Source organism: Squalius cephalus (assembly GCF_949319135.1).
Source record: "Squalius cephalus genome assembly, chromosome: 6".
NCBI classification, from domain to species: Eukaryota; Metazoa; Chordata; class Actinopteri; order Cypriniformes; family Leuciscidae; genus Squalius; species Squalius cephalus.
This window is the reverse complement of record NC_137127.1, coordinates 12,310,823-12,336,588: the sequence shown is the minus strand read 5'-3', so window position 1 is coordinate 12,336,588 and position 25,766 is coordinate 12,310,823. Positions and strand designations below refer to the sequence as shown.

General features: G+C 36.5%; 1 protein-coding gene across 2 annotated transcripts; it reads left to right on the top strand.

The window, feature by feature from the left end:
- The first annotated feature begins 1,842 nt into the window (after positions 1-1,842).
- On the top strand, positions 1,843-24,230 carry nudt4a (nudix (nucleoside diphosphate linked moiety X)-type motif 4a). Of its 2 annotated transcripts, none has more exons than XM_079874557.1 (5): positions 1,843-2,441; positions 12,074-12,184; positions 16,620-16,664; positions 16,828-16,912; positions 22,467-24,230. In XM_079874557.1, exons 1-5 carry the CDS (start codon positions 2,214-2,216, stop codon positions 22,670-22,672), a joined length of 675 nt encoding a protein of 224 aa, XP_079730683.1. In that variant the 5' UTR covers positions 1,843-2,213; the 3' UTR covers positions 22,673-24,230. The 2 variants fall into 2 exon arrangements, with proteins under 2 accessions (XP_079730683.1, XP_079730682.1); XM_079874556.1 differs by having other exon boundaries at positions 16,825-16,912.
- Positions 24,231-25,766: the final 1,536 nt, after the last annotated feature.

Sequence of the window (25,766 nt, the reverse complement as noted above, 5' to 3'; positions counted from 1 at the left end):
TGTACTAATTGCACTCTTGAAACTCCATTGCGTGCTTTTATTCTTGTGTCCATCACAGTCCAGTGCATTGAGATTCATTTGTCTGTTTCTTCCCTTCAGCATTTATTTTGAAACGCCAAGGTTGCAGGAGACTGGAGATGAATGATAAATAGTACGATTTTAGTAAAGGGATGAGGGGTGGGAATGTTTGCAGAAACATTGCAAAAGATCAATAAAGGCTTTGTCTCAATTTCCTCGATTGGTCTTTGGTTAAAATGTCAACTTCAAATCTGTTTGTAAATTCCTGCTTTCTATAGAAAGGGGGAAAAAATCCTACTTTATAAAATGTGATGACAACAGTCCACACACATATTTCTGTTCTTTCTGTAAATAAAATCTGTTGATTAATAAGAAATATTTATGTGGTGCTTTTATTACATTTCTGAGAATGATAAGCAGGTTAACTGCTCACTTGTTTTTTCTTATGCTGTTCTCCTACCTTTCAGTAGGCTTTCATAAGAAAATGTTAGTCACATCTTAAAGTTTATCATGACTCCAAAATAACCTGAGCGATCAATTTCAGATTTATTTCACTTAAAGAAATTCCACCAAGTAGCCTACATCTTTAAAGGATTTTGTGAGTTCTGAAGATGGTTGTTCATCATCATCATTGAATTATATTAACTGTTAATAATTAAGGATTTACGGATTAACACATTTAAGTTGGTTTCCCATGCAATTTCACAGAATTGCTCTTTTGTTGTTAGTAACGCGAAGTCCGACTTTCTATGAATCGGTTCTTTTCATAGAATCGGTTCTTTCACTCAACTGGTTTCAAAGAAACGGTTAAACGCTTCGTCGGTCAGGCTGCCTGACAATACGGGTAACGTTATGGTCAGTCTCTTTTAGAACATTGATAAGTTGCTTAGAGACAATTCTTAAACTAAATTACATCTGTTGGCTGCAAAGTTGCACGTTTTAATTAAAAAAAATGTGTGGTGAGAAAACTGTTAGGTCTAAGCCATAGACAAGCACATGGAGGTGTTGGTTGTCTTTATATAAGGATATCTGAATCATTTGGGACACAAAGAAAATGTATATTGATAAATCAACAAACCGTTCTAATGCTTTGCTGTCTGACTGAATATATTGCTCTGTTAATTCCAACCTAGATTTGAGAATCAGGTATATTATAATGAAGAAAATAAATGATTTAATAGCCTACAAAAAAAATAAAAAACTGTTAGGTAACTTAGGCCTAATCTTACGTAAACGTTTCCAGTAGGATACATTTTACTTGTTTCATTTCAACTATTAAATTAACGCTCTTTTCCTTCCATAAGTCAAATCCTCGATTCACTCTTGGTTTGTCAAGTGTAACCTGTCAAAATAAAAATCAGTGAATCGTTTATTCAAGAATATTTCGGACGGTTCACTCCGTTAGGCTATATTATATTAGTTTACTCTTAAAACTATTCCATTAAAGGGATAGTTCACCCAAAAATTTAAATTTTGTCATAATTTACTCACCCTCATGTTGTTCCAAACAAACCTGTTTCTCTCTTCTGTTGAACACAAAATAAGATATTTTAAAGAATGTTGGTAACCTGACAGTTGGCGGCAGCCAAAAAGAAGGAAGTCAATGGATGCCGTCAACTGTCACCAACATTCTTTAAAATATCTTCTTTTGTGTTCAACAGAAGAAAGAAACTCAAACATGTTTGGAACAACATTAGGAGTAGTAAATTATGCCACATTTTTTATTTTTGTGTGAACTATCCCTTTAATACTCAGGTACCAGCAGATGGCGCAAATACAACATCACAATCTCAGTTATAACGCTGCAGTGTTGCTTTTGTCTCTGCGACTTTAAATCAATAACCGACGATTGTATCAAATTTATAGCGATGCAGCATCGTTCAATTATACCCGCTTCAAGCGTCGGTGAATCATTTCCCCCTTTCCGCTGGCGGCTGAGATGATGTCTCATTCATATTTCCAATCAGGGAAACGCCTATCTGTTGATGGCATCTTGGGTTTGTAACGCAGATCCTATTGCAGCTGATTTAAGGCGACTGCGCAGAACTGAAGAGCCGCAGCAGAGGAGTGTTCACACTTCACACAGCACCAACCAGACACCATGGTCAAGATGAGAACACCCCAACTCACGATCTCCGCTTTCCAGAGAGGAATTATGTCTTCAACATGAGGCACGTCTTATAAATGCAAACTGCATGATCAGCCTGGAAAATCTGGGACGACTTTCAGCTCTTGGCCTGAAAGGCAGTTGCGTTGAGCGTACGATCCAACAACTAGGCAACCGAGAACACTTGTATTCTTGTTTTGTTCGGAGAAAACCCCACATGATGAAATTCAAGCCAAATCAGACAAGGACATATGACGGAGAGGGCTTTAAAAAACGAGCAGCGTGTCTATGTTTCAAGAACGATCGGGAGGATGAGGTAAGGTTGAGAAAAGTGCAAATGGGGTTTATGTAGTGATATAACTGTCGACTACTGTACGACTATTGTCGCCTACAGACACGTCAGAAATAGATATTGAAACCTGTTTTAAAGTGACATTACTTGTTACTACCTAGTAGGCTATGACTTATTGCTTAAATCAATGTAAACCAACAATTAGTGACTAGAATCATTAGATTCTTGTTTTATAACACTTCAACATAATGTATTATTAATGCATTAACTAACTAACAATGAACAATGCATTTATTTCACTCTTTATTTATCTTTTTTAACGTTCTTTAATAACAATACAACTGTTCATTGTTAGTTCATTTTAGCTCAGGTGCATTAAATAGGCTAATATTAACAGATGGAAGTGGAACTTGATTGGAATCATTTATTATAAGTAAATGTTTAAAATAAACTTACTAATATTAATGAACGTTTTAAAAGTATGTTAACTAAAGTAACGTTATTGTAACATGTGACCACCTAATTAGTTACTTAGTTACTATCTGTTAACTGTTCCACTGCAACTTTGCTGTCGAGTATCTTCCGACTATGAAGTTCCTCCTTTATGTCTCACGTCAAGTTCCTTTGACTGTTAAACATTCTGTTGGACTGTCATTTTTATGATACTGCTAGAAAATGCTTTTATTTAGAAACATGTTAACATGGAATATTTCAGAATGGTTCACCCACATGTATTTTAGATTTTATATGTCAGGTTGAAATGTATTACATAATAATTGATAATTTTATGTATTGTGATATTAACATGTAAATATGTAAATTAGCCCGATGCTAACATGGCTATAATAGATGCAGCAGTTATGTAATCCAAATTTACCAGCAAATATTTAATAGGTACTAGTAGCCTACTTATTTATTGTTACTAGTAACTATCCGTATGTGTTTCAGCTTTATTTGTTGTACCAGTAGGCCTACCATTTTTTTTAAAGGGATACTCCACTTTAAAATGAAAATTCTGTCATCATATACTCACCCTCATGTTGTTTCAAACCTGTATGAATTTCTTTCTTCTGCTGAACAGAAAGGAAGATATTTAGAAGAATGTCAGTAACCAGACAGTTTTTGGTACCATTGACTTCCATAGTATATTTTTTTCTTACTATGGAAGTCAATGGTACCAAAAACTGTCTGGTTACTGACATTCTTCTAAATATCTTCCTTTCTGTTCAGCAGAAGAAAGAAATTCATACAGGTATGAAACAACATGAAGGTGAGTATATGATGACATAATTTTCATTTTAAAGTGGAGTATCCCTTTAAATTACAGTTGTTAATCAGAATTGCTACAATAGTTCAACTAAAAATATTGGTCACACTTTAGTTTAGTGTCCAATTATCACTATTAACTAACTATTAACTCTGACTTTTGCCTCAATAATCTCCTAATTACTGCTTATTAATAGTTAGTAAGGTAGTTGTTAAGTTTAGGAATTGAGGGATTGAGAATATTGTCATGCAGAATAAGGCATTAATTTGTGCTTTATAAGTACTAGGCCTAATAAACAGCAACTAGTTAATAGTGAGAATTGGACCCTAAACTGTTACCAAAATTGTACTTGTAAGATGAAAAATGAATTTTGAAAAATGAATGAATGTGTCTATTTAAATAGTATCACAAAAGAAGGAATATGTTCTAATAACTATCTGAATAGTTAAAAGTAACTAAATAATATTACAAATAAAGATTGCACTTTACAAAAAGCTTCTCAACGCTCAATGACCATTAATCCATGATTCATGTCTAGAAATATATGACTGTGCATGGAGGACTGATGGCAGGTTTTATAAATGTAATCAATGAGATCAGCACACTAAAAGCCAGCAGTGAGCTTTACTCCTGAGTAATGACAGCTGTTCAAAACAGGTTCAAAACAAAATATGAGTATATGAGAACGAGAATAAAGGCACACAATGTTCTTAATAAGCAGGGTTGCACTTGTTACCTAAGCTCTTTAAATGTACTGTATAGTATGAGATTTTGTTTTCATAGAGCTAGTTTGCTTGGTCTCAGATATTTTTTTAAGACAGACTATATAGAACTATATGTTGTTTTATAGAGCTGGGTTTAGTGTGTAAGGTTTTTGTGATTGACTGGCGAATGCTTGCCATGTACAGTACAGACAATTTATGCACCTTTAGGCTCAAAATGTCAAATGGATAGTCACAAACAATCAGTTTTAGATCTAAATCACCCAAAAATGTATCATTTACATAATTTACTCACCCTCATGTCATTCTAAATCTGAATGATTTACTTTAATCTGTGAGATATTTTGAAAATATATGTTTTTTTTTTGTCTATGCATTGAAAGTCTTTCAAAATATAATGTGTTCCACAGAATTTAAAGTCTCTCATTGAAAAGTACTATCAAATTAATCACCCGCAGCATTTTGCGACCTCCTCGAAAGTAGTTTCTGCTTAGACTAAAAATACTGTCTATTATGAAACTTGTCAGTCACAGTCGAGGTGTTCTTGACTCCTGAGACGAGGGCTTGACCTGATGTGGAAAGTGCACTCAGAAATTACAGGAAAATGCTGTTGTATACACAAATACTCCCCCATAGATGTTTTCTTTTCCTTAAATGAACTTGACCAAACTACCAAGTCAGTGAATCTTTAATTAAGTAATACTAGAGTTGTCAAAGTTACATAAAGCATGTTGAGGCACGGGAGCCTCCGACCCTGAATGTTCCGCATTGCAACAGGACCTGGTCTCCCAGGTTTCTCCTCCATGTGATTAGCACTAAGAGAGGGGGGTGGGGAGGGGGTAAGTTACACTATGTTCTAAGGCTCCAAGTGACATATCAGGAGCAATTTATAGAACCAGGATGACAGCAATTACTGTCCCCTGACAGAGTCCTTTTTCCACTTTTTTAATCTGTCTCTTTCTTTCTAATTTTGTATCTGATTGCAGTTTAGCTCTCTTTTATCCTCCTCTTTGGGAAGGATCTTACCTCTTTTTTTTGTGTATTTCTATGCTCTTCTGATCATTTGAAGTGTTGAGTACAGGAACTCTACTGTGGACGTCAGTGCATTCCTGCCGTGGTGATAGTTAGCTGAGTACAAGGTACAACATAGCTCACTTGAGAGAAGTGCAGTCCTTCAGCTCATCTGCCATTTGTGCTCTTGTCCTACAAGACCTCACAAAGCCTCATAACAGGGCTGGGGGAAAATCTCAATTTCTCGGTTTTAATCAATTCTCATTTTGATGAACCGATATCGATTCTTAAATCCCAAGAATCGATCTTTTGGTCTATGCTGTTTTCAGTTGATTAATGAACAAAACGTTGTAGCGTGCGTGCCCCCCATCCAATAAATTGCAATAGAGTGGTGCAGGTATGACTTCAGAACCCGGAAGTCTAATTCGCCGCTGGTTCCTTAGAGAATTTCCTGTTTTTTTTAATGGGTTTTTCAATTTATGAGTAAAATAAAGCCTGTGGTAAACATAACTTGACGATACTTTGACAACGTTTGGTTCTACAAGGTAAATTACTCACACCCATATCGAAAACGCAAATTTTAAAGCATTTGTGTTTATTTTTGGAAACATATGTTTCTAATAAGTAACTAAACAACAGTTTTGGGTGTGTGCAGTGTATGTTGTAGAAAAAAATGTCAAAGTATCGTCAAGACCTTATTTAACTTATGAACTGAAAACTCCCATTATAAAACCCCACAGGAAGATCTCGAAGGAACCAGCGGTGAATTAGACTTCTGGGTTCTGACGTCATACCTGCACCACTCTATAAGCTTTGTTCTTTGTTACTGTTGTAATGAAACAAAGTATCAGCTTTCAAATTCTGTCAATGAATATCATTTTGGCGCTCTTTAAAGTCCCTGTGGACCACAAGTTGCAACCGACTTTACTTCAGTGTTGTGACGTATTTCCCAGTGAAACAGAATATTGAATTGGGGTTTTACTTTAACACACCTCCTCTCCATCCCTTGCTCATAGCAGACTGACGGTTGGAGGGAAGTGGTTAAGGATATTCAACCCAAGACGTCAAACTGACGTCATCAGAGAAGGAACGTCATAGAGTGGTGCAGGTATGACATCACTTTGTAGGCCAAAACGTGGAAGCGAGTTAGCATTTAAGCACCTCCGGTTCCATCATCCCGAAGTCAATGGGGTTTTTTGAATGGGTTTTTGTTAAATGGCTGAAATAAGGTCTCTGGTGAACACAAGCTCAAGACACTTTTATTCCGTGACATAAAACACCTCAGGATTACCCCAGGCGGTTTGCTAACAATTGGCTAAATGGGACTACAGCGGCAGTCAAGGAGATTAAACGTCATTATGCCGAACATGTAAGCTCAGTTCGCTTTTATAGCCTCGTTATGCTTTTAATTGTGCTCTTTATAAACTATTCTAACTCAAACTTTCTGGGGAAAAGTATTTAAGATAACCGAAAGAGTTGTCGGAAGCTTAGTGATGGTGACGTTGAAATCGCGAGACCGTGATGTACGCTAGTTCGTTCATAGCCTACCTTTTGCTTTTTACTTCTGGTGACTGCATTTAGGCTTCAAAATTCATAAAAGTTGTGTTCATCTGTGAAAATTATGAACAAAACGTGCAAGTATCATAAACTTTTGTTGATCACAGAGCTTGTTTTTAGCGACAATCCATAAGCCTATGGGAAAATCCTATTGGGTTTTTTCGAGGGAACCAGTGTGATGCTAACTGCTGGTTGGCCTACAAAGTGAAGTCATACCTGCACCACTCTATTCCGGAGTGGAAGCTTGGAATCGTGGAAGGCAGCGTGGAAAAATTACCACGACAAACAAATGTTTTTTCTAACTTTCACGGATTAATTGTTCACCACAAGAATAGTAATGTGCGCTATAGTAAATAGGGTCAATTTGGATTTCATGATGACTCCCGAAGTGGCAAGCAATGCAGAGCGCACGTGAACTGATCATCTCTTTCTCTTTACTACTAGTTGCAGCATAAAATAAACATGAATGAACATCATAAGGTATGTTGAAAGATACAGTGCAACTTATCAAAATCTGTAATATGTCTCATGTAGTCGCTGAATCAGTGTTTCAACCACGGAAAGACGTCAATAGCTTGTAAACTATATAGCTCGTATTTGTCAAATAATCAGTCAAATAATCTCTCAAAGGGTGTTAAAAAATTATGCAGAATATTACTTCTGGTTCATTCATTACACTGGAAAGGTCAAAAGTTGAGCGTATTGAATTATGAGGTACAGTATTCCAAACATAACAATAATTTGCTTGTGTGCATTGAATGGTATTACTACAGCAGTAATAAGCATGTCATTTTATCAGAAAAAAACATGCTTTGTTGACTTTCCTCATGACAGTGTGGTTAAGATGTGTATTTACATTCAGAAAGAATACTGCTGATACAGTGCTTCTGCAAATGTGTTTGTGTTTTTGGGTGTGTGTTTCGGTTGAGCAACTGTCATTCTGTTGCCCACTTAAGACTTTTATTGAATGTGGTGGCTTTGCTAGTCTTTGTTTTGCATCTTGGCAAAATGCCTGAACTGTTTTTCTTTGGACAGAGTTGTCCCAAACAAAAGTAGATTTTATAACTTTAGCTTTAAATATACAAAGAATTATGTTAGGGATAAACAGTCATTTCTGGTCTACCAAAAGGACCACGTTCGCCTCAGGGACTTTATTTCAGTTTTTGAACTGTCAAGCTCAGCAGACTGGTTCAATAACAGTTGTGCCAGAGTTGTCATAGCAACAATGATCCCCTTAAATGCGAACATGATACAGTGGACTGAACCTGAACAATGACCCTTAAAACAAGCCAGAATGAAATGGCACTCAGTTGCGTGCTGTACGTGACTGATTTTAAGCCGCAAGCGTTTCCTCCTTTAGCTTGTGAGCTTTACATTTCAAACTTGCAAATGAAGTGAAAGGTTTGAAAGCGTGAATGTCTTGGTAGCCTAGTTTTGTGCTATTATGCATGTGAGTTGGTTTAGCATGTCAGTAGCTCGTCTGGGACAGCATTACGTTAGCAACTGGAAGGTCATGGGTTCGATTCACAGGGAACACACACTGATGTGTGTTTTGGTCGATCGGATCACAAGTGGACGATGCTAAATACAGGTGTAAATGGGGTCTAAAAAGTTTTGAGCTTGTCCACTTTTGACCACTTCCAGAAGTAGTCGAAAGTGCATTTGACCGGATTGCTTTCATGGTGTAGTAGACGCTCATGTGGTTGAATGCGTTTGAACAGCCGCAAAAGGCTGCCTACTCTCTGCATACTGACCTTTGGGAAGCCCACTAGCCAGATTGGATTTAAACTTTGTCGGCTGAAGACCTAAGTTTGGCTTGAAGACGAAATGCGTACCAAGCACAATGTTCTCTCACCCTGATTTCTAACATGGAAATCAGATTAAAAACTAAAGCTGATGCTCCGTCTCCGTGCGCGTTCAAATGTAAATTACACAAGCTTATTTTGTCCATTAGATCGAAAGATCTGAAAAAGCCCATACATTTACCCGCCCATAGACCTCCCCTCGAAGAAATCAGGACAGAAATGGTTGAAAGTGGACAAAAGAGATGGATTAAAACACCAGGTGTGAACGGGAATGTGTCTCCCTCGTCTACTTGTGATACGATCGAGCAAAACACATCTTAATAGGATAATAGCCTATAGGATAAAAGTATTTGCCAAATATGATGTCTTGCATTCAAAGTTGCAAACTATCTGTGAAATTGTAAAACCTTTTATAATCTAATCCACAAATACATTTACAGACTTTCCCGAAATGTCAAACACAGCCCTGACCCTCATGCCTGTCGTGACTGGAAGACAGCCTGTCTGCTGGGGTTTGCCCAACTGAAAAGATTCACGTTCTCTTTGGTCATGTTTATGATGATGGGGTCACATGTGCCCCTCAGACTCAGGCTGGGATTTAACATGCATTTCATCTTGAGTGTCAGTGGGGCTCTGAACTGGGTCAGTATGTCAGTAGATGCTCAGGTCTATGAGGGGTTGGAGTAATAAATAATCATTTTTATAATGGAGAAAAAGATTGAGTAATTGATTGATTATACAAGTAATGCTATTCAGATGAATGGGCTGTTTTTAAAGTCATAGAAACTGTTATCCATTTGTTGTGGCTTAAAGACAGTCCTTGATTCAGTCCTTTTACCCTTGATTTTTAACGTCATCGGCTGGTAGAGTGTTCTATAAACAGCAGGGTTGTGCAATGTGCACCATTCAAAACGAGGAACGGGAAACACGAGAAAGCCGAACTTTGAAACAAATGTTTAACAAAAGGAAAACTATACAAAAGATATGTGTAATGTAGCAGTCAGGCATCAGTAGTGTAATGTTAAATGAATGCAGGGAAATTTAATATGCTGTGGCATTGTGGTGTGTGCAAAAAGAAGCACAAGAAAACAAAGAACAAAAGGAAACAAATCAAGTAGGCCGCCCGCATCTGTGATCCATCTTGCTTCTTTTAAAGGCCCAAAGGGAAGTAAGCAACAGGTGTCTACAATGTGACCATTTAGGATGGCGAAGACATCCAGCCAGCGCTGGGGAAAACCCCACTAAAGACACGGGTCGACAAAATATAAAACAAAAATTAAACCCATATTATTTCTAGTTGCCAAGACAGTATTTCTCATTTATCATTTAGCTTAACTTGATGTACTAAAACTAAGAAAAAAGAAAAAAAAAAAAAAAACTAGATAGCCATTAAAAAATAATACAAATAAAAAAAATTACTAAAACTTTAACAGATCTTAAAATTAAAAATATGAATAAAATCTATAATATCTAATTTCCAAAATAACAATAATACAGTGAACACTGTTACAAACAGAATTCTTGCAATTTGAAGTAGAACGGAGTGAAATGTCTAACTGCAAAAATCTTTGAATAATGCATTTAATTACAATTTTTTGAATTATACCCATAAATGTTGTCATACATATTTCTACAATAAGGAAATTATATTAATTAGAAGCGTTTGAAATTCCAAATGTAGGAATTTAATTTATCTAAATTGTATTAATTTATATTTATTAATAATTTAACTTATGTTATAGACCAAGGGTGCCCAATCCTGCTCCTGCTGATCGACTGTCCTGCACAGTTCATCTCCAACCCTAATCAAACACACCTGAAGCAACCAATTAAGGTCTTCAGGATCACTTGAAAATTAAAGGCAGGTGTGTTTGATTAGGGTTGGAGATGAACTGTGCAGGACAGTCGATCAGCAGGAGCAGGATTGGGCACACCTGTTATAGACTATGGTGGCAGAACAGTTCATTTCCCAGAATGCTCTAATTTACTCAATGTAAAATATAATAAAAATATTTGAGATTCTTGGATTTGATGGTTAATAATGTAGTCTATTAATGTATCTGCCTGTCAGACATAATTATTCAAAATTGTTTCTATCTACCTTTGCTGTTTTGTGCTGTTAGTCAGAAGATTTGATAACATTGTGGCTTAGTTTTATCAATTTATCAGTTTAAAGTTTTTTTTTCAAAGCTATCAGTAGTTGGGGAACTTTGCAAAACAGTTCACATAGCCAAATATTGACTGTAATGCTTGCTGAAATGAAAGTGCACTAAATTGCTAAAAATAAAGGTGAACAACTTTAACTCTAATTACCATGCTGTATTTTTATCCTTGAACAACTACTGTAACTGAACCATCTGCATTAGTGGGCATATTGATTCTTAGGTTTTCCCAAACCAAGGCTATGATTGAACCGTGTGATCCTTCAGGAGAAATGTAAAGGCGGAACCTGTGAGATTTCTCCACATCTCTCTTGGTCACCTGGTCTAGCCGCAGCTGTTTTTGCTCCCACACCTCATACCCCAAAGCAGAGCTTGACTCTCAGCAGACAGAATCTGTCGCTATGGCTGAGACAGCTGTTGCCGGTAGTTTATTTATAAGACGTGATTCCACAGATATACGATTGCCTTCTAGAAGAGTGGTGGAGAGTGACAGCATTGAGCGAGTGTAATGTAGTAGCTCATTATGGAAGCAGAAATGCAATTGTAATAAATATAAAAATTTTAGTAAAAGACTGTGATCAAACTTTCTAAAAGATATTTTGGGAAATGTCTTTTTTTGTCCATGCAATGAAAGGCAATGGGGTCCAATGTTGTTTTGGAACCCATTGACATTCATTACATGGACAAAAAACATCAAAACATTAACCATTTCTCACTATTAACTAACTATTAACTATAACTTTTGCCTCAATAAACTCCTAATTACTGCTTATTAATAGTTAGTAAGGTAATTGTTAAGTTTAGGTATTGGATAGGAGGATTAAGGGATGTAGACTATTAAGACATTGAACAATTGACACTGAAGACTGAAAAACTGTCAAAACATTAACTATCACTCTTAATAAAAATGAAATGAATTGCTACAGTACATGCTGAGGCCAACATTTCTTCTAGAGCGCAAGGAAGTTTATCAGATGGATGGTATTTTTGCTACTGATGGTACTTTGAGCAGTATCAGGTTAGGCTTAGTGATACAATCAAGATATCCTGACAAAGTGTTGATGAGCACTTGGATTTGGACTAGCTGACTAAGCTCTGCTTGTGAATGTGTGTGTGTGTGTGTGTGTGTCAGGTTTTGCTCGTTAGCAGCAGTCGACACCCAGATCAGTGGATCGTTCCAGGAGGAGGGATGGAGCCAGAAGAGGAGCCTGGAGGAGCTGCGGTTCGAGAGGTCTATGAGGAGGTGAGCTCTGTCCTCGAGGTTTCTTTCTCATTGGTTCTCGACTCTAGCCCTGAAGCTCCAAATTCCTGCAGAGGGAAAGTTGCTTTCACACCATTTCATAATTATAGTACCAGTTCTGAACTGTAAAAAGCCTTCACGTGCTTGTTGAACTTGTAATTACAAAGTGTAAACTCGTAATTTTCTGAGAGCTATGATTTTTACTAGCTGACCACTGCAGATTTAAAGGGTTAGTTCACCCAAAAATGAAATTTCTGTCATTAATTACTCACTCTGATACTTACTCAGTCGTTCCAAACCTGTAAGACCTTTGTTCATCTTCGGAACACAAATTAAGATATTTTTGATGAAATCTGAGAGGTTTCTGAACCAGCCATAGGCAGCAATGTCATTGCAACTTTCAAGGCCCAGAAAGGGGGTAAAGACATCGTTAAAATAGTCCATGTGACTACAGTGCTTCAATCTTAATGTCATGAAGCAACGAGAATACTTTTTGTGCGCAAAAAACAAACAAAAATAACAACTTTATTCAACAATTTCTTCTCTTCCGTGTCAGTCTCCTACGCTGTTGATGTTGTAAACACAATGTAGCGATTCCAGGTTCTACGACAGATAGCCGGCTCATTATTGGCTGGCGCTGTTTACGTAAGCACCACGACGCATGCATGTGATGCTGACCCTGGAGCTGGCCAATAATGAGCCGGCGTTCTGACGTAGAACCCGGAAGCGTTACACTGTGTTTACAACATCAACAGCGTAGGAGACTGACACAGAAGAGAAGAAATTGTTGAATAAAGTTGTTATTTTTGTTTGTTTTTTATCAGTAACTGTGACTTATCATGTTATTTATGTATTTATTAGCGTAAAATAAAAACCTTGTCTTATCTTCTCTGGTTTACTGAAGGGGGTTGCATCATCAGGTGGTCTGTTGGGTAATGTTGGTCCCTCAGGCTTCTGAGGGTCTGTCGGTAGGTCCAAGGTCCTAAATGAGGCTTGACTGTACTGTAGTTATGTTTAAAGTGCCAACATAGAGACCGTGATCATGTTTAGGTGAGAGTTATGGTTTGCAGCTGTCTCATATCTTGTCACCAGGATTTTTTGTTTTACACCATGCCATACTGCTTATTGCATACTTAGCAGTATATACTATATGCTGCATACTATTTTTTTAAAGTAACACAGTATAGCAAGTTGCAACCAATCATCATCTTGGTAAACCAATTTTTAATCCAGTTGTGGACAAATGTCTTAAATTAGTCAAATAATGACTCAAGAATAATATTACAAACTAAAGACTAAGGTCACATCTTTGTTCATCTTTTTTAATGTGTTTTATGCAGTTCAATTATCCATAAAAAGTCCATGAAACTCTCTCATTCACACTGCATTCCATTCAGTTTTTGCCCACACCTTTGACTCAACTGTTTTCGGTATAAGAGCTATGGTCATGTGATACCACCACCACCACCACCATATAGGTTCCTCAATCATCATTCACAATCTGTACATCAGCCTGTTTTCTTTCATCTTCAATTTAAGAGGCTTCACTAAATGAATCTTTTCATGTTTAGCCCTGCTAATGGTTATGTGGTCCATTTCAAGGATGGGCTGTGTCATGACATTGAAGTGCCATCATAGAGGATGCCAGGAGGGTAATTTGTTGACAGCTGTGAAGCATTACAGCGACATTTAGAAACCGTGTACTGTTACCGTTGGCCTCGTCCGTCTGAAATGCACATGTCCCTGAGGTTCAAGAGTCATGGTGTTTGGACACTTGCAGTTGCCCAATGTGAATGCAGCTTAATTACAGCAGTCAATGTTTTTTTTAAAGTATGAAATTAATTATTGTACCCTAAACGAATAGTGACATTTACAACAGGGCTGGACACGCTATCTGGCTGTATAACAAAATAAATCAGCCAGCGTTAATGCTTTCTTTAATAACATATTGAACTCAATTCAATAATTTAAAATCGATTGAATGAGTTTTACATTTTAGTGAACTAAAGCATAATTGCATAACACTGAAAAAAAAAAAAAACCTGCCCAACTAAGTAATATTTGGCCTATTTTTTCCTTCATGCATAAGACTTTATTTTGTACTTCGAGGGATTTATTTGTTACATAATGGTTTAAAAGGTGTAACTCAAGCCATTCGAGTGTTAGGGAGACCCTGGAGGAGACCATAAACCTGTCTGTGAATTACAGCATGCTGCTACTGGTTATGGCAACACTCATGGGACATAAACTACTACCCCCCCCCCCCGGGGGTTTGCCAGGGATGGGATGTCCCAAAGCTCTTGCGAAGCGGGTCGTTTTTTATAACAGGCCTCTTGTAAAAAGGAACTTTTTTTTATTGTTTAATGAAAACTGAATACATTTGTTTACTTGAAATGTTAAAGAGGACCTATTATGCTTTATTACATTTCAGGTCTCTTAAGTATGTAATTTTGTTGTTTGCACTATGCACATTAAAAAGTCTGCAAAGTTACAAAGTACAAAGTCCACTCCAAAGTGAGTTATTCTCTATATCAGTAAAAACTGTTTCTGAATTCCCTGAAACGCCTCAGTTGTACACTCCTGGGCAGAAAAAAAAGGCCAAGCCCAAAATGGCTAAACACTAAGCTTTTCATTGTCTTAACCACAAATTATTGGTCAGGAAATTAGCAAAATGTAAGCAAATGCACTCCTATGTGTGTGGAGTGATTAATCACTATGAAGCATGAGTTGCATGGTGACGCTCCAGAGCGGTGTCTTTGGAAATCTGGTGAGAAATATAACAATGAACGCATCTCTACCACAGTGAAACATGGAGGAAGAGGAGTCATAGTACAGGAGAATATTGCAGAATGGCTTGCTTCACAAATGAAAAGTTGTTATCTAAAGAGAAATTATCAGATGTTATTTTTCAACAAGACAATGCTCCGGCCCAAATTGCAAAGACAACCAAGAAGTGGCTTGAGAACAAGTCCATGAGGCTCATGTTTTGGCCTGGTCAGAGTCCAGATTTGAACCCTATAGTGCATATATGGTTTCACAATAAACTCAAATGAACTGGGAGACATTTTTCAACTCTAATGAACTGTTTGAAATCATTAACATTGAGTGAAACAACACTGACTCTTCTTCATGTAAAAGGCTGTCTGCAAGTTGGGGAAAGGCTATTCCTAAGTTACTTTATCTACAGTATTTGTGCAATTCTTGTTAATTTCCCGACCAGTGATTTGTGATTAAAATGGTTAAGAGCATTAAAAGACCACTAAATATTTTGCCATTTTTGGCTTGGCCTGTTGTTTTTGCCCAGGAGTAGTGTAGTCTTGAGTTTTCTTCTGGGAACGTACACATCACAACATCCCACATTGAAATATTTATTGCCTGAGGCATGCACAAAAAAGTCTTCTTGGTTGAGTTGCATTTGTAGTGTGTTGAAACTCGTGGCTATGGTAAGGGGTGTGACATTTCCGAAACAGGTTTGAAGCGGTTGATTAATTACAACACACTGGTCCAACCAACCAATGAGGGGCTTTGAAAGGAGGGGCTTTATAAGAGACCGGAACTAAACAGATAGTTACTGACAGACTGGGAAGCGAGGTGCTGCAACAATGGAAAATATGTGTATAAGATAAAATAAGGTGCTTTTTTAACATTCAAGCATGAAAACCTATTCTAATTGACCCCAAAAACAAAATCAAGACTTTGTAGAAGTCTTTTGGAGTATAATAGGTCCTCTTAAAAATGAATGTAGCTAGGCCTAAACTCTGGATGGCACATAAAAACGACATGAAATGTTTCAATTTGGTCCTTTTCCAGCTATGATGTTTATTTTCAGGGTTTGTCTAGGGCAATGCTCATGTTAAGTGATCGTGTCAGATGAGGATACACAGAGATGACAGAAACACTCTCGAGGCATTTTAAATAGACAAATCTCTCATAGTCCCTCAAATCGCCCCCTGTTGTTTGTCAGTTCCGATTTTGAACAGTCGTATCAACCCAATTTACAGGGTGAGCTCGGGCTGGTTGGGGCATTTTGCAATGTCTGAATGAAGACATGATGTTCCCTTATGAGCATTATGTTGTCCGGGAGTCTCCTGTGTTATGGAAACACGCAGCTCAGGTCTCCCGGATCAGTGAGCTGGGGCTAATGTTTTGGCCTGATGTGTCGGTGTCAGCTGGTACGGTTCCAGAAATTTGGTGTGTTCATCTTCATGTTAAGCCGCTGTTAGCACTGATAGAATCATGCTGCAGTTTATGTCATAGCCGAAGTCATTTGCCGAAGTCATTTGATTTGTTATGGGACTATATTTTTTGTTATTCAACTATATTTTTGTATGATTTACAGCTTGATGCCTCAACCATGTTTAAAACTGAAAAAGCTTGTAGGTTGGGACAAAAGTGAGTCTCTCTAATGCCTTTTCCGTGTCTATTCCTGCTTAAACAGGCTGGTGTGAGGGGTACCCTTGGCAGGCTACTGGGGGTGTTTGAGGTAAGACTGCCAAACTGCCTTATAAAAAATAAGACTCTGTCACTGATACTTCAATAAACAAGGCTTTATTTCATAAACATTCTTAAATATCTTATCTTCACACCTACTCAATGCACATTGTGTAGCCATGTGATAACTTTATATTTCTCATTCTGTACAGCAGAACCAGGACAGCAAGCATCGGACATATGTGTATGTGCTTACTGTTACAGAGACACTGGAAGACTGGGAGGACTCAGTCAATATTGGTGAGTTGATGTTATGAATAAGACTGTCTTTTGTATATTCAAATTGAGATTAATTCAGTAACTGCTGAAATGTGATTCATAATTGTTTTTCATTCACTAAAATGAACCGACTCAGAGTTGTTCACGTGTGAATCAGATCAAATTTGATTTGGATTTGCTTTTGAGTTGATTTACTTTTTTGAATGAAATTTATACTTCTGTTGCGCAAGGATACAATAAGTTGATCAATAGAGACAGTAAAGACAGTTTGCAAAAAAATTCTGTTTCAAATAAATGCTGTTATTTTAAACTGTCTATTCATCAAAGAATCCTGGAAAATTTCCACAAAAATATTAGGCAGCACAACTGTTTACAACATTGATCATGACAAGTTTTTTGTGCACCAGGGGCCGTATTCACAAAGAATTTTAAGGCTAAATGTAGCTCCAAACTGGCGAATTTAGGAGCAACTCCTAAAAATAATGGGCGTGTCACTCGTAACTTTAGGACTCCTAATTTTTTTTGACTAAGAGTAATACACGAAGCATTTTAGCCCTAAAAGTAGCACCTAAGCCTGGGACAGCTTAAAAGAAGTCGAGAGGACTCCTAACTCACTAAGACCTATTCACAAACTGCTTTTTGTGGCATTTCACGTTGCCATGTTTTGAAATGCGTATGCGGCGGCTACAGGAGCTTCCAATCGCGAGGGAACAATTAGCATTTTAGGCATAACTAGGGATGCAATAACGCCACCAACAATAACCAAAACTAGGCTACTCATTGCATGTAAACTAATTGTAACGTTTCATTGTGAATCAAATTAAAATGTTCTTCTCTTTGCAAACGTAGGCAGAGGCATATAGTGACAGATTAATTCAATAATGTTGCAAAGATATTGCATCAATCCATATGTTTCATTAGGCTACTAGGCTATTTGTTTTGCCTTACTCTTTATTCATTTAGGCTATTTATTCAGTTATTCATCATCTTCCGTCCTTCGCACTACTTGTGTAGCGCACACACTCTCAGACCTGTCACCTGTCACTCATCATCGTAGGGGAGGTGTTTGGAATCATTCCCGCGTTACAATCATCAGCCAATCAAGGTGGTCACTTCAGTCAAGCTCGTGCATGAGTAATGACGTCATCCATAGCAACGAAGACTCACTCTTAGTTTAGGAGTTGTCATTTTTCTTTACTAAGAGTAGGTCTGAAAGGCGTTGTGAATAACTTTTAAGAGAAAACTCCAAGCTAAAATCTTTTAGTGCGATTTAGGAGTACTCCTAGTGGTAAGATAAAATTCTTTGTGAATACGGCCCCAGATCAGCATATTAGAATGATTTCTGAAGGGTCACGTGACACTACATTTTAAATTGTAATATTAAAATAATATTGCTGCTTTTACTGTATTTTGATCAAATAAATACAGCCATAAAAAAACTATAAGGTAAACTGTTATTTTAAAAGGTTAAAAAAAGGTTTACTAATTCTTGATCGACTTTTTTGTGGAACACAAAAGAAGTAATATTGTATTGAATCGTATCATTGAATCGTAATATTGAATCATGGCAGAGTCGACGAAGAAAGCGCTGTCGGAAGAGTGCAGAGACGGCACTGCGTGAGTGGTATTTACGACAGTAACGTTAAATACAAGTACTCCACAGCGACTCTAGGGGTCGCTGTTTGAGAAAAACGGAAACTGCATAGTGTGCCTTTAAACGACACCGTTTTCAACTAAAAACGTAAAACTTTTTACGCCGTTTTACATTTTTAGTACATTGTTTTTGTGTAAATGCACCCTTAGGCTGATAAAAAAAAAAAAGTCTTGAAAGTTGTCTGATTTGTGTGCTATATTACAATTCTTCTGAAGCCATTTGACAAAGTTGCTCACTAAAAATCCTCCTCTCCGCCATAGTTCTCAAATCTCATGCGAAGCTATCATACGGCTTCAGAACAAGACTTGGAATATTGCAGCACACAGGCCGCATTGATTACCATGGAAATTGGGTCCTTCAGAGAAGTTCACCTGTAACAAAGTGACCTCTTCCCAAGTCTGCAGTAAATCAATAGTCGCGACTTTATTTGTCTACAAACAGCTTAGTCTGCTAACAGGGCAGAATTTAAATAGTTTTAGACAAGCTTATCATAACCAGCTCATTTCTTTTCATAAGGCGCAACTGCTGATCTGTAAGCAGCTGCAAATATGGGGATTTATGTAACTATTCTCCAAAGCTATTACAGATACAGAGCAGGCATGTGGATTAGCCACTTAAAACCTTCTGTTTACTGAATTTTTGTTGTCAGGAAGGATACACAATAATAACATTTTCCCACAGACAGCGCAATTCAAAACTTGCACTATTTGTAGATGGTGAGGAAAGAAAAAAAACAGGTAATCCTTCAGTCCAAGCAGCCGTATAAATAGACCGAAGTTTGTTCACAGGGAGGCGTGCTGTTAGCAGGGGCACAGTTGTTTTCCAGTTAGCGTCACTACACCCCCCTAACGCTGGCCTCGCTCTGCTTGTACCATAGTTTCGGCTGCCAAATAGGGCATCATAACCTCAATACACAGAGAGGAAGCGGGTGTACTTGACACAGAGCTGAGCTGAATGCATAGAAAAGCTCAATAGTCTGATTGTCAAAGTAATGACCTTTAACCTTCCTGCATATATGACATATTTAAAAATGCTTAAGGTGAAATTTTTAAGTTTCAGCACTTTGTGAGAGACAGTTTTGAGGACTATAAATACAGTGGAATGTTTGCCAGTCAGATGGTTGGGCAGCCAAATGTCTGTCAAGTTTACTGTGAAGTTGACCTTTTGTGCTGTATTTAAATAAAGCTGTGCATTTTTAAAACTGAGCAGCAAGTCTTCAAACCGTCTAGATCTTTAATTCAGGTCTGTCTCCTTAATGATGATTCTGGTCTTTGCGTTGGCTGGTTTTGCGTCCGCAAAAAAACGAAAACAAAAAGCAATTCAAAATTGGTTTACGCCACATATGTGTACCAAAACATACTGGATATATAACTTTCTTAACATAGTAAAATATTAATGTACAACAGCACAACTTAACAAGGTTAACCCTGCTACTATTGATGCCTGGACACCCTTATCGTTCCATTTACTGGATTGTATAAAGAACATTGGACATTTTTTATTGGATGTCTGTTGCCTCCCTTTCCCCTATTTGCGCTTGTTGGATAACTATATATTTGCGCTATATGTTTTGGTATTTTTTTTTTTATATTTGAAAAAAAAACTGAGCAGTAAGTGTATTTACCCGGCTAACAGGAAATGTTCTCAACTCTGGCTAATGTTCTGGCAAGGTTTTCTCAAAGTTATGAGCAAACATGTAAATAGAACACTAATTCAGAGTTATTTGGTCTTTAATAATGTTATTTGTGCATTGTTCGCTTTTTTCTGAAACGTTTTAGTTGGATGTTTGTCTAATGTTTTTTAAATGTTACTACTTGTTTTGAACGTTCAGAGAACATTCAGAAATGAGGGTTCTCGCACCATTGGTGCTCGGACCCTATATCATTTTCATAATTTAACGGGATTCTAAGAACATATTTTTGTTAGCTGGGCAATTTCATTATGTCAGAAGTAAATGTACACTGTAAAAAAAAAAATCTGTTACATTTACGGTAAAATACCGGCAGCTGTGGTTGCCAGAAATTTACTGTAAAAAATACGGTAGCAACATTTTAGATTTTACAGACTTTACTTAAATTTACAGTAATAAACCGTATTTAATTATCTGATATAATGTTAATTTACTGACCTATTGAAGTATTTATATCTGTTTTGTACCATAGTAATACACTGACAACCACCAATCACAGTGGAGATGAAAATCACATGATGAATTAAAGCTCATCACAAGCAGCTCTTTCACAAGAACGTTAATACTAATATATAGAAGCTGCACAGTGTCATTAACAAACACTAAACACCATCATGTTTCACATAACACACGTGACATTTTAAAAATGCAATAAACATTCATTTAACAATATTAAATGTAACATAAACCCCTAATGTCATAACTGATTAGAAAAAACTAAGAAAACTATGAAGAAACATAGTCATTTCAACAAAAATACATCAAATGTGAAGTGTCACGCAGGGAATTGTGGGAATGTCAATTTACGTTTTTTCAATGTAAATTATACAACTTATTCTTTTTCACTTCCAAAAACTGTAAATTTAACGGTATTTTACAGTAAAATTACATTAAATGTACCGTTAGATCTATCACAATTGTTTACCGTATATAGTAAGGAAACTTTCTCTTAACCAATAAACAATTTTTCACTGTAGCGTTTTTACAGTCTTTGACCGTTAAAATCACGATATTTTTTTACAGTGTAGCTCTTGCGAGTACAAAATGAATCACCTCAGGCAATAGATAAAAAACATGGTGAAAATGAGGAACAAATATTTTTCAATGCTTTTGCATTCGCTTACATAGGGGCGGTACATCTGCATATACCAATAGACACAATTAACTGGTTGAAATTTGTCAACCGGTAGAGATTTTGGACTATCTGCTCTATCGCGGTTACACGGCTCACATGAAGTTGCTGTCCTACGCAGTCACGAAAGCTTATTGTTTGCATGCATTTTTTAACTATTGCTGTTTAAAAACAAGTGATTTAGCTGCGTTAAAGTGCAGTTAGCAGCGAAAGACGACTCATTTCACTATATGCGCGCTATATTTCTCATCACAGTCTGAGAGACACGCGCAAGTGTTTTTTGCCGACTAATTGGGCTTGAAGAGTTAAAGGGATAGTCATCCCTTTCTGTCATCATTTACTCACTCTATGAATGTCTTTCCTCTGTTGAACAAAAAAGAAGATATTTTGAAGTAACCAAACAGTTGTGATGCACCATTGACTTCCATAGTATTTCTTTCCTACTATGGAAGTCAATGGGGAGCAAAAATTTTTTAGTTACCCATATTCTTCAAATATATCTTCATTTGTGTTCAACAGAGGAAAGAAATTCATAGGGTGAGTAAATTATGACAGAATTTTACGATTTGTGTCTTTGTTCTATTGTAGTTTTTTCCTATATGCTTGTAATTGGTTTCTTTGTTCTTTCTTTATCACTTTTTGCAAGTCTCAGTAAGCTTTAGAGTTGTTGTTTTTTTACTTAGGCCAGTATTATTTTTTTGTTGTATTGAAAATGGTGACAAGAATTATGAAATTTCTAGTAATTTTAACTAGTAATTTTATTTATTGAGATCATCATAACCTTATTTAGAGCAAAAATAACTACATTGTGATATATATGGTTATCGTGAAATAAAAGTCATATCGCGATATAAGATTTTGGTCATATCACCTACCCATACTTCGCACAAAGGGGAACGCAAAACTTTTGTGAGAGTATGGGAGGGCGATATGACCAATATCTTATACCACGATATGACTAATTTTATTTATCTAGGATTGACACCATTTTTCCTCCCATCTAATTTTTTTTCCATCACCATGTCCCTTAAGGTGATCCGTAGACTACTGTATTTTATGCTTTTAAATATTTCAAAATGCTCTGAAATATGTTTTGCAGGTCGGAAGCGGAAATGGTTCAAGATCGACGAGGCGATCCGGGTGCTACAGTGCCACAAACCTGTCCACGCAGAGTATCTCCGCAAACTCACTCCTCACTGCGGCCCCACAAACGGCAATGCTCAGGAGCCGGAGAACACGGATGACAACGCCCCCCTCCGCCAGACAGCCTCACAGGACTGTGAACTGGCCCGTTTGCACAGATAGAACTGCCACTAGAAGGCACCGATGCAAGGAAAACCATTGGAAAAGACAGTTTTGCATGTATAATTTCAATGTTTACTATTTGAAATTTTTTTCAAGTGTAGAAACCAAAGGCTTGTCGTGAAATGCCTGCAAGTTTCCGGGTCAATAAGAACAAGGAGAGTTGTTTTCATAATATTTCATTCGTAAACGTGCATTTCAAGCCAAATAAGGTAAAGTTATTTGAAGAAGAGTGACGTCAAGTAAGCGCATATTAATGGAGACGCGTGCCGTGATGGATATTTTAGAAATATTATTTTACAGATGCTTTAGGTGGAGGAAGACAATGATGGATGTGAAAAGGACTGATTGTTGTTTAGAAAGGATAAAGGATGGGTCTTTTTGAAATGCTGTCTATTTATATCTAATAGATAACTACTCTTATTTGTTAGGTATTGGGTAAAATTCTTGATAAAGAACCAAGTAGGGGTAAAAAATTATCATAATCATGAATTATAGAATACGTAAATAGTCTAAAAGAGGATTTGGGCTACTTTTGGTTATATTAGATGCCTTCATCACAGATATCTACCTGTAATATAGGTTTAACATGCTGTGAAGTTGAAGGTCTTTTCACAGTTTGGTCTTAAATGTGAATTTGCCACATTAAGCGGTGCAATGTGATTACCCTTCTTTCTCTTTGCACATAAAGGTTTAATTTTCCATCTCCTATAATTACTTCTGAGCCACTGTCTCTTTAAGACACAATGGCATTTGGTAAAATGTGAGAAAAAAAATAAAAAAATAAAAGTCTGGTGTCATTGGTCCATGAAAGACTATGTAATGTTATGCTGTTTATATTGCCTGAAGTGATATTCTGAATATTTCAGAAAAAAAAAGGCATAAACACCTAATGTTAACCCTAATACATCTCTTGTCAAACCAGTTTTTTCTAAGATCTGCAGAAATGCAGTATACATTTATTTTGATTATAGTAACAATTCACGCATAAATAGCTAAATCTTGGGAGTTTAAATAGCTGAGGAGGAATTTTATGTAATTGTGCATAATGCTTTTCCTTTGAGGCCTTTGTAATCTTCCAATGTTTGTTTGTTTTTTTTGTTGTTTTTTTTTCAGTGGAATTTTTATGCGGAATTCACTGAACGGGATGGAATATGTGGCCAAACTGTTTTATTAAGACTGTAAATGGTAAACTTACCTTTCTTCAGAGGGAAGATTGCATGTTAGGTTGTAAATATGTTTTAATATTAAAAATGTCAGCTTCTGCCTTAGTAGTTTATTTGGTATTATGAGTCCCACATTTGTTTTAGACATTTAAAGTTAAAGTTAAATTATTGCACTGCTAAAAACACAGGCACCTCAGCTCTTTAATTGTTTATCAGCGAGGCTCAATGAACACTGTTTGATATGTAAAACATTATGGTGTTAAAATGTCCACAATGTGAATGTGATTTGACAGAAATTGAATTTTTTTTTTTTTGCTTGTCTTCGGAAATCAAAATTTTCAAACAAAATAAACTCATCTCTGATCCAAACTCAGAATGAACTCTGTAAAGAACAAGTCAGGATGTTAACTGTGATTTGTAATAGCTTATCTGTGTGCATACGTTGCTTTAAAAAAACAGAGGGATTCGGCATGATAACATAGGATAACATAATAATCAGGTATGGATTTCCTTGGAAAGTCATGTGGCAAGTCTTCTCTTGGAGGCATATAACTGAATGCAGGTAAAGTGGGCCGTTTAAGCTTGATTGTACTGTGCTCAATGGGTTTATACATTCAGAGCATAACAATGGTCTTTATTAAAGAGATTCTATTTCTTTAAATATTAAAATAATTTTGGTTGATGCAATATGACATTAGGGGGTGTGGCCACGCCTCAAAGGAAGATTCCCTCAAGGTGAAAGGTTGAAAACACCTTTTCAACCTTACCCTTCGACATAAGATTTTCATTTTTAACATAAGGTTGCTCTCTAAATCTATACAAATATTATTCTTGACATTAACCATTTTGTTTGTTACTACAGTTGACAAGGAATAAAATTGTTGTATGAATGTAAAAATGTTTAAATATTTGTTAGATTTCTTGTAAGGTGCAAATTTTTGCTGACCCACTTTGGCTGAATGTGTTGGGGTTTAGGTAAAGTGGGCGACCTTTAACCTTCATTAATTATAATTCAATTCTTTAAATAAATTGGCATCCACTGGTTATTTAATAGCTGATGTGTATAATCTACTTTTTTAGGAAAATGAGTGTGCAGTCAAGTCAGAAATAGAAGAAAGGAAAGAAAGATTAGAAAGGAAGGCAAGGCATTAAGTTTAATCTGTGGTGTGAAGAAAGGATGAGAGGAGCAACATTTAAATGTAGAGTATAAAGCTTTAACAATTGGACACAAAGTTAATTTAAGGTGTTTAGAGAAAACAGACAGAATTTTTTTTTTCAATATGGTTACCATTTTTGTTAGCCTTGCATGTGTTATAGTCAATGCTGAGAGTTCATTTTCATACACATTCTGATTTCTGAATACTTTGACATTCAGATTTCATTCAATTTAATGTAAACACAACATTTACTATCAGTTTTGAATTTTAAATTGAGTGAACTTGTGTATTTTACGCAGAGGTGGACAGTAACAAAGTACATTTACTTGAGTACTGTACTTAAGTACACTTTTTGAGTATCATACTTGAGTATTATATTTTCTGGAAACTTTTTACTTCAACTTCAACATTTGAAAGACAAATATCGTACTTTTTACTCCACTACAATTCTGTCAAGGTCCTTGAGTAGAAAGTAGTAACTAGTAAGTCTGGGGATGATTTTGGTTGCAGGGGTTACATTTAGGTGGAAATGAAAGTCCGGTTGACGTCAACATCCAATATTGGACAGACGTTGGATTTTGTTTGGAAATGAAAGTCGGAAAGACGTCAACCCGGTTTTCATTTTCAGCCACAATACAACATCTGTCCAACGTTGGATTCTGACATCAACCTGATTTTCTTTTTTAAAGTCTTCTAAATGCGAATTTTGTCATTATTTTGGAGCACACTAACTTATAGATAACAGTAAGGCTAACATATTCATACTAAAAGCCA

Coding starts and splice junctions, on each gene's coding strand:
- nudt4a (XM_079874556.1), top strand. CDS start 2,214: ATGATCAGCCTGGAAAATCTGGGACGACTTTCAGCTCTTGGCCTGAAA. Junction 2,442..12,073: donor AGAACGATCGGGAGGATGAG/GTAAGGTTGAGA, acceptor TGTGTGTGTCAG/GTTTTGCTCGTTAGCAGCAG. Junction 12,185..16,619: donor TTCGAGAGGTCTATGAGGAG/GTGAGCTCTGTC, acceptor CTGCTTAAACAG/GCTGGTGTGAGGGGTACCCT.